Source organism: Sceloporus occidentalis, unplaced genomic scaffold (assembly GCF_023333645.1).
Source record: "Sceloporus occidentalis isolate IW3139 unplaced genomic scaffold, rSceOcc1.0.p SCAF_3, whole genome shotgun sequence".
In the NCBI taxonomy this organism is placed as follows: Eukaryota; Metazoa; Chordata; class Lepidosauria; order Squamata; family Phrynosomatidae; genus Sceloporus; species Sceloporus occidentalis.
The window spans coordinates 212107157-212120694 of NW_028316983.1; the positions used below are offsets into that span (position 1 = coordinate 212107157).

A 13538-nucleotide genomic window follows, 5' to 3' on the forward strand; every position below is an offset into this window, starting at 1 on the left:
CATTATTTTTTATGAATAGCATCACACAAAGAAAGGATGGGCAATATTTGGCAGGCAGGCACTGTTCTGAGATTAAAATGCTTTCCTTTTTTAAAAAAAGTTTCTAGCCCTCTTGAGTGCAGGATTTAGTTGAAAATGTATGATACAAAATACGACATGATCAAACGTCAAACACTGAATTTCAACTCTTGTGAGTTTGAATTCCAGTGATCAAAATTTGTCAAGGCTCCAGCTTTGAATATTCAAAAACACCAACATCAGAACAAACATTGCAGGAAGAATATATCTACCAATAATTATAAGTCTCCAAAATAAATCTGCAATCCTATTAAATACATGCAACCAAATATACAAGGCAGTTGCGAATTTCTGATTCGTTACACATTTCCAATAAATGCTCTCTTAATATAACAAGAGATTTCCCCACCTTTCTCCTAATATTTCCAGACCTTGTGTTGCCTTAACAGTTCACTTGGATAACATGAGTTATCACTTTGCAGCTTTGATGAAAATGGCAGAGGTGTCAGAATCATTTTGCTTATGACTCCAGCTTGTTTGAAAAGAAAAAAATCCAGAATAATGGGTCTATCACAATAAACAAACCATAGACTGACAAGACCCATGGCTTGTTTAGCTGCTTCCATTTGTAGTGGAAGCCGCCAGGTAGTATGCACCAGCATGCTGCTTCATTCTCAATAGTTGTGGTGTCTGAACACACTTGGTATCATCCTGTGAAAATAGATATAATATACCACAGAAATAGAATAGGACTGTGTGAATTTAACAATGTCTGATACAGCACAAAATCATCTCTGCACATGACATGACTATTGAGAAATATTTTCCTGTAGGTGGAAGATATTATTACTACTTTACTTTGTAAGAACACTCAGAATTTTTAGGCATTTTCATTCCTCCTAAAAACATGTATAATTTTGAAGCATTTCTTTACAGATTTTGTGAGCTCCACCAGGACTGCATACAAGGAAAAAAATAGTCATTATGACTATATCAAACTTGTCTTATTGTAACACAACTAGTCCATCTAGCTCAGTACCAAGCAGTCATTCCGAAATGACAGCAGGGCTCCAAGGCCTCTTAAAGATGCTATTCTTAGCCCAACCACCTGGAATCTTTTAAATAGAAATGCCAGGAACTTTAGCATGCATGGTACAGCTTTTCCCATACAAAATTCGGAACTTATTAACTCACATTAATATTTACTCCTGTATGTATTCTGAACATTTAGGTAGGATTAATTTTTGTAGTTCTTTTCAAATAACTGAAAATGGTGGTTATGGTATGTGTGATCCCTACAGTGTGAATTCCCAACAGACAGTTGTCAGTACTCAGGGAGATACTGCAACAGAAAAGCAACACTGCAACCTAATACATTCCAACTGGAACACAAGGTGTGACTCTTCTTTTAGGTATACAGTTCTGAATTAGCAATTAGCTACTTGGTCATGTAAACACTATCCTTTGGAGGCACTCTTGCCAAACAGAACTTCCAGTTCAGTACAATATAAAGCTTTGCTTTTTCATGAATCTTATTCTTTCTTAACTGTGATGCTTAGGGTAGATTGAGCTCATGCTTAATTGTGATTTTACTACAGGGAGACAAACTCCTTACTCTCCAGAATTGTTTTCTTTCGAGATGTTTAAGAGAAAACAGACTGTATATGTTAGGAGTGCCTAGATCAAAGGGAACCATACCAAAGCAATGCATCAGTTTTCAAACTCACTTATTTTGAAAAGCAATACAACTCCTTCCTATTCAGAAATGCAATGAAAGACATTCTCTGTCATTAAAGCTAATTTTATAGCTTGGGACTACTATTCAAGCATGGATGAGCCATCACTACAGATGCTGTGTTCCAACCAAATTTTGTGCTTTCCCCCACCTCTTCTTGCCCATAAGTAGCCAGTCAAATACGAGATTTATGATCACTCCATCCATCATTGGTCCTTTTAAGTCAAAAAGTAAATTTGGACTATGACTTCTCACTGTATACTTAAGACTACAAGGGCTCCCATTCCTGCTCTTATTTTCCCAACTTGGGATACCAGTCTTATCCCACTGGAGTTAATATTACAAAATCCATCAGGATTCTCTTGAGCACAAGCCACACTGATATTCATATGTGGTAGTGCTTCTGTGTTAATCCTATTTATTTTAGTAGAGCCTATGCAGACAATCTTTCAGTACACCTGTGCTGAAAATTTCCACTGATTTTCAAGCATTAGCTCAACATTTTATCACTCTGAAATAATCCATGACTTCTCATCCCTCCACCTGGTACTAAATTACACTAAAGCATGAAAACCTATCAAAGTACAAGCCAGTATGAAGGCTTTTATTTCTGACCTAGAAATAACTTCATAATCAATGGGCTTTTTACATCCATACCCCCACCTTGTTGCACTCATTCATTACTTGTTGTAAAGCTGGAGTGGGGAGATATTTTCTCTGTGTAGCCTCCCCCCCAACACACAACGTTATGCTGCCCAGAAATAACACTTTGCCTTTTAAACTGAACAGTTCTTCTGGTAATGTACACAAAGCAGGGAAAGAAGCTTCTGGGTTGGATCGCATCCCTGAATAAATGCTTACAAATTCCATGTTGCTGTCCTTGCTCATCCTTTAGCACTGTGAGACATATGAATCACTTCTAGGAAGATATCCTTAAATTCCAATGATCTTCCTATGCTAACACCAGTCCAATTTCATTTAAACTCAGAATAATGTCCCACACATTGTTGTAACTTTTAGTATAGCTTTGCTGGTGATTTCCTCCCATTTATCTTCATTTAGGATAGAAACAAAAGTGGGATTTAGGCTTGAGATCTAAGCATGAGAATACTCTTAAAATCCTCTTCTAGTGCTGCTTGTCCTTCCAGCAAAGCTGACTTCTCATATTCCCAAAGTGCAAGCTTCAGACTCTGCATTAAGACTGCTCACACTCAGTCTTCTGTGAGAGCTGCTCTTCAGAAAAATGTATCTTATGCATTTGTAAAGAACAGTGTAGAAACTCTCCTTTCTACACTACATTTTAAAAAATCATTTCAGGAAAAGGATTTTTGCTTATTCTGATTCCAAAGTTCACAACATGGACCATGATGCAGTGTGAAAAACATGTGGTCCTGGCAGGCGAGTTGTCCTATATCATTAAAAAGGGGATTCCCCCTTCTTTTAAAGTACATATAGCTGCTCCTGATTCAAACTTCGAAAATATTTTGTTGTTGTTAGTTTTTCCTATATTGCTGCACATAACCTTCTGAGAAGTCCTCCTCCTTGTTTACAACCCATTTGCTTTAAAGTGCAAGCCTTCTGTAGGAACAAGCACTCAAGGATGAAGGAAACATCACACAGTGCAGCGGCAGCAAGAAAATTGTGCTATACATCATTCCATATTATAAATGTGCTTCAGTCAATGAACCTCTGGCATGCCTTCTTCCAACGACAGGCTGTGCACCACATATCTCTGTTCTCCATCCCATAAACTTTGCGACATTTCTTTCCCTCTCCTCTAGGTTTTCTGTAGGGGAGGGGGAGAATGGAATGAAAGGCGGGATTAATAAGGTTTATAGTTATCTTATTCAAAATACTAGCCAGGACCCTGGATCAGCAAACTACCTTCCTGCTATTTGTTGATTTTCCTCATGGCCATTTAGTCACTAGAGGACAACATGGTGTGCATGTTAGCAGTGTTCAGTTGTATTTCTGCAGATGGATGCACATAGGCTTTTTTTAGATCTAGGAGGAGAAAGTTTCTTGTAAACATTCAGCTACAGAAATGCAGTCAAGTTCTCCCTCTGCCTGCCCCCAGCCAATAAATGGCCATGGGATTGCATATCAGTAGGAGGAAGGCAGGTTGTGCAAAAGAGATTCTGGATACCTTTTTTTTAATCAACACAAAAGGACTCTAAAGAGATTATCACATGAGGGAAAATGTGGAACTAAAGCATTATAGTACTATCTATGGCTCGATCTTATCACACAACATTATGGTTGACATGTAACTGATCTGTGTTCCATCTACAACTATGACACACCTTTTAATTCACAGGGAAAAGCCTTGAATAGCTGCCAATAGCACTGCCATCTGATAGTCCCCTTGGTGGATAATGTTTTTAGCTGAAATTCTGGAACTGGCCAGTCTCGATGTTCTCCTTTTCCCCTCCTCCTAGCTATCCCATGTAGCCCTAGTGCCTTTTCCCCCCTTTTCTCTTTTCTTGCTGTCATTCCCATCCCTGCCTCCTCTTTCCCCTGTGCATTTTACCCTCCACCCCACTGCTTGATATGTCATTTCCACCCTGTCTTCTCCCCTCCACTGGATCTGTAAGCCTTAAGTAAGCAATAAAGGGGACGAAATGGAAATGGGGCAGTGCGGAACGCATGTGCACCAGCATGTCAGCTTTAATGTACTGAAACACAGGTGTGATAGGAATTGCTTCAGTGCTGGAATGTTTTTCTATGCTTCAAAAACATGATTGCAAGACTTTAGAGACCAAGTGTGATAATCTCCCAACTGTCTTCTGGCCATTGACATGGAAGTGTACTGGACATGTCCCTGGAAATCTATAGATTATTGTGAAGCCAATCACAGGCAAAAGGAGAGAAGATAAATCTGCCTCACTAGCTACCCCCAACAAGGTAAAAAAAATAAGATTTATAAGTTTGATCACTAAAATGAAAATCATAAGAAAAGCAGATGCACCTTAGAGAAATTCTTCATGTAGTCTCTAGAAGGTTCAAAATGTTTTTCTTCACTTAGACAAGGCTTACCTACCTGATTGTTTCAATTCATGTGTGCGTACTGTTCATTTTCAATAAAAGGTTTGTTGAAACATGGCAAACTGATCTTTTTTATGGTGCAGGCAAATATCCCTATTCTTTCAATTTTATTTCTGCTTCTGGTACCAAAATGTACAGTTGGTCCTCCATTTCTGTGAGGGATCCATTCCAACCCCCAACCCCCAAAAGAGGCTCGCGCATATTCAAGCCCCATACGCTTGAAAGGGGAGCACCCCTGTGTGTGCAGACCAGGTTCTCCTATCACTAGATTTTTCTTCAAAATTCATAAAGGAGGGCATCTATTCCACTAACAGAACAATCCTATTCCTATCTACTCATAAGTAAGTCCTATGAATTCAATGGAGATTACTCCCTGGAATATATAATAAGGCCTGAAGTCAGCAACTATTCTTCTGCACCATTTGGTTACAACCTCCCCCCCCCCCCCCAACTCCTTAGGCTCATCTGTTTATTTAAAATCATTTTTGTTTATGTCCCTTTTATTCATCTCCCCATAACTTGCATAAACCTTTGAAATTCAGAAAGCTTCACGATAACATTTTTATTAAACAATTATTAAAATAGTTATTAAAATAGGGCAGAGACAGTTAGAGCAGTTGTTAAACAATTCATTTAATCAATCAATTGATGGCTTTTAAATGATAAGTGATATATACATTATTAGTCTGACAAATTTATTGTTATTCTTATCTGTTGTGCTAAATTGACTTTATTATGTGATACCACAAAATCCTTGGCGACAGGATGGGATCCTGTTCTCAATATTATTTTACAATCTAATGATGCTGAAAAAACTTCACATACACCTGTGTAATGGGGAGGAAGTACATTGATTACTGGCTTCTCATCCTCATTATTTTAGCACACTGCTGTCAGAAAGAAAATGTCTCCTACCTTAGGCTAACTGATACTCTAGGTGGTGATGACAGAACTGTCTGAATCTGTTGCTTTTGCTCTCCGCTTCCTGCAGGACGTGTGTGAGTTGGTGAAACCTAGCAACAGAGACAAAAATTCAAATCTGAGTACAGATTTTCAGTTGGGAGAGATTAGACATATCATAGGACAAATCACATATCTGATAGCCTGTTTCTCAACAGCTCACTTGCCAGCTCAATCCCACCGGATCTTTGAGAATGGAACTCAGCTTGCTTTTTAAAAGAATTTTCCAAAATTCACAATTTTCCCCCCATATTTCAAATTGAGCTGAAAAATGCTTTAGGGTGGGACAAACTGAAATTGCCAGAGTCATGCATCCAGGTGCAGCCTGGGATGAATGTTCAAAATCCTGTTTTGTTTGTTTGTTTGTTTAGATAAGCTCTTTATCTTTAATACCTATATAATAGGCAGGTACACCACGGCACTTCCTCTGCTGATAACAGCTGTGCCTATTGAATTTGGCCAGTGCACATGGATGAGAATTTTGTTTCATTTTTTAAAAAAATTACCAACATATTTTAATTTGTTTGTAGTCATGACAGAAACAAACTTGAGTTGTTTTTTAAAAAAATCTAAATGTAGGAAAAATTTCATGATAAAATAAAAACAACAAATTTCCTTACTTCTACCTGTCTGTCGATGCAAACTTTCAGCAGAACATTTGATATCATCCTTAAGTTACTGTGCCATCTCAGACAGACATGCAAGAACCAGGGCAAAAAATGTTAAGTAACAGTGAGCATTTGTGCATACCATGCTCCCTTGTACATCCAAAGTGTAACATCCCCATGTATGACTATACTACGTTGTCCTACTGAACATTTACCACTGTTTCTCCATCTCATCGGCTTCCTAGCTACAAATACTCCTGTTCCTTGAGCATATCCAGCATTGGGAGGAAACATGGGATGGATAGAGGACAAGGGCTACTCCTACAAAAGCTACTATGTGGCCAGGGAAAGGTCATTCTGTACATTAATATTTATTTGTAGCATTTATAAATGGATTGATATAATAAAATCTTCTAAAACTACATTATGGTGTTTGGACCATCCTTGAAATGTTCACGGAATAAGATTTTGTGATCTGTTCTCATGTACAGCTGTATACCAGATATTTCTCCCTAAGATTTAGCAAGAACCTAACCATGTAATTTAAACTCCTGCTTCCTGCTCTGCCTTGGTGCTGAATGTAACAGAAGTTAACATATATTTTAATCTTCTTGCTGAGCAGTTGTATATCTTGCATTTGGTTTGATTTCCTAGGACATTCCAGTTTGCAGGGCGAGAAGGGCAAGCTATGCAACACATGGTAAACAAGAAGTACTGCTACTCAAGTGACAGACTATTAATGAGTTTGCTCAGAGAAAAGCCTCAATAACTTTAAGAACCTGGCACTTCATCATGCCTTGTGTAGTGAAAGGTGGCAGTGATATCACAGCAATTAGTTTTAAAGCGTACAGCAAAGACATTTTTACCTGCAAATAGACTTACTTATAAAATTAAGGCATGAAGCTGACACAGTCCTGGAAAGCCACTGAAAGGCACCTATCCAGTCTACCGCCCCCCCACTGAACCCCCCCCCCCCACTCAGGATTAATGATAGTGTTTCATTTTCTCAGCTTTGAAAGTTTCCTAGCATCTAGACCAGAACTGTACATGGATTTGTCATGAGAACTACAGTGAAATGAGAAAAACATGCCAGAGAAGAGGAAATAAACATACAGGGTTCTCCAGGGAACTCTTACAAATCTTAGTGTCACCCCAACCCAAGACAGCACTAATCTTCAAGACAGCACTAATGAAGCCACCAATACTGCAGCAAAGTGGATTTAGATATTTGCACCCAAAGTGGTTACTAAGCTATAGTGGGATAGAGGGTCATTAACTGATTATTTCCAATGGGAAAAGAAAAGGAGACAGAGAAAAGAAGTAATATTAAAATTCTAAGGTGGCATCCAGTATTTCTTCAAATATTGCATATACCTGGACATGCATGAAGCATTTCATACTAGAAGCACATCATAACCTAAACACAGTGCATTCCTGTCACTATTAAACTGCACAACAGGTTTTAAATATACAGCATTATGAAAACCCAATGTGGTTTTACAATTTTATGAGAATTGGAATGCGCGCACACACACACACACACACACAGGGTATCTGTTCATCATTTTAAACTACTGAACAGAAATACCAGAATATTTTTTCTCTCTCTCACATTCATATCCATACCCACACACACCTCATAAATATAATATGTAGTTAAAAGAGTTCATTCATGATAGGTCAAATATTACTTGTATGAGTGGAAACACATGCTTAATCCAGTTCCCTTTGGTGTCTGGTTTACAGCATGTCTAATGAGATCCTTGGATTTCTTCCACTACTTGTGCCAATTTTTTGAAGTGCCACAGAGAACAAACCACCTTTATAATTATTCTAGATCAACCATATTGTCATGAAATCAAATTTTGGGAGTATTTTTATGCACAGCATGTTCTGCTAAGAGTATCTTGTTCAAATTGCTGCCAGCATGATGCCTTTCACCGCTAGCTGTTCCTTGATGGAATTTAATAAATATTCATTGGCAGAATGCAATGTAATTGAATCAGCTACTTTCATTTTTATCAGCTCAGCAGGAGACTACAGACTCTACAGAAAAGCTCCAAGACATGCCAAAGGTTGACAGTAAGAGGCTTTTGTGATTCACATGGTGAAGAGAGAAGACGCGGACAGTACCTTATCGGTGTCTAATTCACACTGTCAGAAGGCAGAGGTTTTGTATAACCAGCACACATTCATGGCTAATGGAAAATTCTGAACATGTAGCCTTAGGTAAAATACTTTGATATATAAGAGATGTATTCTCTGATAGAGATCATTTAAATACTAGAACAATTATTTTAATAAAAATTAGAATATTACTCATTTACTTATGATAGTGATTGGTATTAGGTGAAATGTAAGACAGTACATGCAGAGAAAAGTGGCAAACAAAAGAGGGTTTCATCAGCTACACAGAAGAATGATAGAAAGTAATGTAGGGATTACAACGGATTGCAGTAAATCAACAAAAACAATGGAAAAAAGGAAATTAGCAAGTTAGTGTTATACGAAACTTATAACCTAATAGACTGGAGGACATCCAAAATAGGTTGGTATAACTTTAGGACAAATAGGAGTACTACTTCCACAGGGATCTACCATCTAGGAGAAATGTTTTAGTACCAGATGTTAAGGCTTTATCACACGAGGCTCTTCTCCAACTAAAACACTGCTGTTTCTAAAAAATGCTATGCAATGACTATGCTTTTTTTCTTATTGCTCTTTAGGAACTTTTTCTGGATTGCAACCTTCATTTGCATTAAAAGCTTGGCACATACAGCATTTTGGGTCTTGCCCACCCAGTACCCCCCATACTTCCAAGACATTATGCCTGCCCCTTTCCCTACTTTTACACACACACACACACACACACACACACACACACACACACACACACACACACAGACAGACAGAGAGAGAGAGAGATGTCACAGAAATATAAATGAAAACAGTCTTAACATTTAAAAAGGTTTTTCCCCCTCCTGGAGGGAGCTTCCTGATCAGGACCAGACTTCTATTTTCAGACTTACCTTCTCACTTGCAGATGAAAGCCAGTAGCTACTGATCTATCTGTCTGATCTATCCTGATGCTGGCTTTCATCTGCCAGCAACTAAGTAAGTCTGAAGCTAAAACAAACAGCAAGAAAGAGGCTGAGGGATAATGAAATAAATGCTTTTTTAAACTCAAGACTCTTTTCCATTTATATTTCTAGGCATGTGTGACTGAATGTGTGATACACACACACACACACACATATCAAGCAAAACAACAGAGCAAAGTTTTGCTTCTCTAACAGGCCCCAGTTGGGGACCGGTCATTTGCCAATGGATTTTTTTTTCTATAGAGAAAAAAATGTTTAAAATTTTCTCAGTTACTTTGCCAGTTGAAAGGAACTTGTTTAAATGTTCGCCTTTTCTCTTTCTCACCTGATCATAGAGCCCCTAAGCCGCACTCAAAGCACATCCAGTGATCACTCCTGACCATCCAAAATCAGCATTAAAGTGCAAACAAACTATTGCATTGGAAATGATAGCAGAACAGTAGTAGGAAAGGAGGTTGTTAATTAATTTTTGTGTTAATAAAAAGAAATTTCTTCCAAAACGGTCTCCCATGGGAGAACCACAGAAGAATGGTATCATGTAATAAACCTGAACTGGAGATGCTGTTATCCTGGTGTAATTGCGATTTACCTGTGTTGTGTGATGAAGCCCTTATAATAAGCATCAGTTTAAGGATGAAAACATTAACTGATTCACAGTTGAAATGCTTTGAAACCCTTTGGGTACACTTTGAATAGAAATTCAAATGAACTAACTCCTATATCATCTTTTGACAGCAATTATGCATCTACAAATAAAGGATGGGGAACATCAGGCTGTATTAAAGATATCTGTGCACCAGCAGAATGAACACTGCTGGAAGGTTAAAATTTCCCTACCCCCTGCTGTTTTGCCCATCTGCTCTAGATGGTTCCTCACAATTTGGGTCCTGAAAGGGAAAAGGCAAACCCCTAGTCCACAATCAGAGGTTCATACACATAACATTGGATTTAGTCCGGAATGCAATGGAATGTTCCAACTAAGCAAAGAGCAAGACTGAATCCTGCCCAGCAAGTATCAAATTATTAAGAAATTTTCCCATTGTTTTTAATTGTTGGTTTTCTACTTACTGGAACACCAGTGAAGGTAACAGGGGGTGACTGCCACGAGATGCTAAAGCTATTTCCATTAGGTGTGAACTTGGTTGACCCTGGAATATTCACAGGAGCGGTGGCCTGTTTCAAAGAACAGTCAGTCAGTTAAGGAAGAACAGCTTTATCTTACAGAATGATGGGTTAGACTGACTCATTCTAAGAACTATAGATCAGACTCAGTACTGGCAAGAGATAGCTTTGGCGTGCCGTTCTATCTTTTATGGAATTCTCTGAATGACATAAGGGAATGGCTAAAAATACCCATTGAACCCTAATTCCAAAAGGATGATTATGTTCATCTGTTGCAACAAAACAACAGAATCCTGTAACACTTTGAAGATAAAAAAATCTATTATAGCATTAGATTCTGTAGCAAACAATACTTCATACAAAATACACAAAGTTAGAGTGGGTAGGATGATGGACAGAGAGAAAGTAAATGAGACAGCAGTGACAGTGACAATTCCATTAATAGCACTGGCCATTCTCAAATGTGTTATTGCTAACAATGCAAATGTTCTGTCATTAGCTAGGTCAAGTAACGCATGCAAGAATAATAAGAATTTATTATCCCAATTCAAACTTTTGAAATAGAATAACTGATTTTTATCACAGTACAAGTCATTATTAACTGGCCTGGTGTCAGGATGTTTATTTTGTGAATGGCCAGTCTTAATGGAATTGTCACTACTTTGGGAATTTAATTCCTCTCAGATCTCACTACAGTCCCAACATCAAGCACAGGTTACACCATGTACACTGATGGCATTATATAAATGGAAGAAGATGATAATAATAGTAATGTGTATTACGTTTGCCTATAACCCTGAATAATAATCTCTCTATATAATGGAGTGGATTCTAGTTCACAAAAGCATATATTTTAATAAATATGTTAGTTTTTAAGGTGCTATATGATATATGGCTGTTTTTCTTTTACTAAGAGTAGAAGAAGAACTCTAGTTTCTATAATTTTGTAAAAGAGAAAGGATTTTCTATACTAGTCAGATATAAAAAGACTATTTAAAAGATAAGATCTTACAAAAGCAGCACTTATGGGAGTGATAACAATAGAGTTGGAGGGGGAAAAGATATTTGCTAGTTTCTGGATAAATTAGCAAAGAATGATTAAAAGAACAGTAATGAACAGGAGCAAACACATAGTGTTATCTGTTGCTATCATCATTTTATAACTAAAATGTTTTGGACATGAAACTAATCTAACTTTTGATGCAATAGCAAACCCAAAGTGGAGCAGAAATGAAGCACAAAAATATATTTCATAATTAGACTGAAATTATTGAAAAAGCAGAGCTTATTGATACTATTGTCTCTTCTCTCACTTACAGGTGAAGTTGCTTCTCTCACTTATACTTGACAGGTTGCAGAACTTTCCTCTCTAAGATTTGTACAGGGATGGGAAGGTGCACCTGCCTATCTCTGCATACACCACCATCTGATCATTTCAGTATCTGCAGGACCTGCAGTCCTCACTGACCAAACTTCAGCAGAAGTAAAAGGCCAGTTGGGGAGTGGGGACCTCTGCAACTTTTTGGATGTTGAATTGCACCTGCTACCAGCTCTAGTCACTACAGACAATACAGAGGTATTCTGGGAGTTAACAATCAATAACATCTATAAGGCCACACAATCCCCAGCCTGGTTTAAGTATCAGCTACTATACACCCACTGATTAAATGTGTCTTACTCTAAATGGGATAAACAATTGGCTAACAATTACCTTTCTCATATTCTTTGCCTTTACACACCAGTCAAAACCCTGGCTTTTTTTCAAAGGCCCCTCTTATATTTTGTTGCTGAGTTCTGCTCTTTACCTCTTTGTTTCCTTTTGATATTATATTTTGTAGATTTAATATAATTTTAATTTTATTTTTTTGTCAAAAATATTTTCAAATATAAAGAACATAACACATCATTTTAATTGTAGGTATAAAGTCAAGTGAGAACCAGTGCTGTGTAGTGGTTTCAGCATTTAACTATTAAACTTATCACACAGCCCCCGGGGATGTGATGGGGGCGTAATGAAAGGGGGTGGGATGGGAACAGAATGGGGCAAAGGACACATTTTACCACATGCCAGAATACCAACGATTCCACCGGAAGTTCCCATTCTGCTCCCAATCTGTCCCACAGGAGAACTGTTCAGAAGCATTCCTGAAATGCGTCCTTTGCCCCATTCTGTTCCTATCCCACCCCCTTTCGTTACGCCCCCATCACATCCCTGGGGGCTGTGCGATAAACTCTTATGATTCAAAAAGCAAACATGCAAGAGACAATAGCAGGGGCTGTGTATGTGATGTGGTTGCTTGGGACGCCACAGGTCAAACAGCAAGGAAGCTAGTAATGGGGGAGTACATTGGCATTCCTGGCATGGTACATGAATATGTTAGCAGCAGGTGAGAAAAAGACCCAGATTTGCATTTACAAAAAGTGAAAGACTGGCAATGCATGAGCAAATCTTTAAATAGATTTGCATTTCTAGTATCTATTGAGTTCTAATATTATCATAGTCTAGCGGTTTGAACATTGGACTACAACTCTGGAGACCAGCTCAAACATGGAAGCTCATTGGGTGATGTTGGGCAAGTCACATTCTTTCACTCTCAATGGTTGTAAACTTCCTGACCAACTTAATTTGTTGTTAACTGCCTTCAAGTCAACTTTGGTGACCCTATGAATGAGGCATCTCCTAGACACCCTATCCTCGATGGCCCTGCTCAGTTCCTGCAGACTTAGGATCATGTCTCTTTTAATTGAGCCTATCCACCTGGTGTGTGTGGTCTTCCTCTCTTCCTATTGCCTTCTGTCTTTCAAAGCATTATTGTATTTTCTAATGAGTCATGTCTTCTCATGATATGTCCAAAATATGACAATCTCAATTAAGTCATCCTGACTTTTAGGGGGAGTTCAGATTGATTTGTTCCAGGACCCATTTGTTTATCTTTTCAGTCATCCACG

The 13538-nt window shown here is 38.2% G+C and overlaps 1 protein-coding gene across 2 annotated transcripts in view; it reads right to left on the reverse strand.

Annotated features, from left to right (window-relative positions):
• Positions 1–896: 896 nt before the first annotated feature.
• The window catches only part of ZNF704 (zinc finger protein 704), a 79142-nt gene continuing 66500 nt past the window's right edge, over positions 897–13538 (reverse strand). Inside the window, exons 7-9 of one of the 2 annotated variants that reach the window (XM_089517536.1) lie at positions 10536–10640; positions 5714–5811; positions 897–3539 (exon numbers count right to left, since the gene is read on the reverse strand). In XM_089517536.1, coding sequence (XP_089373662.1) covers positions 3428–3539; positions 5714–5811; positions 10536–10640 — 315 coding nt within the window. In that variant the 3' untranslated portion in view covers positions 897–3427. The remainder of the gene's footprint in view (positions 3540–5713; positions 5812–10535; positions 10641–13538) is intronic. The other variant, XM_089517537.1, reaches the window with a different exon arrangement.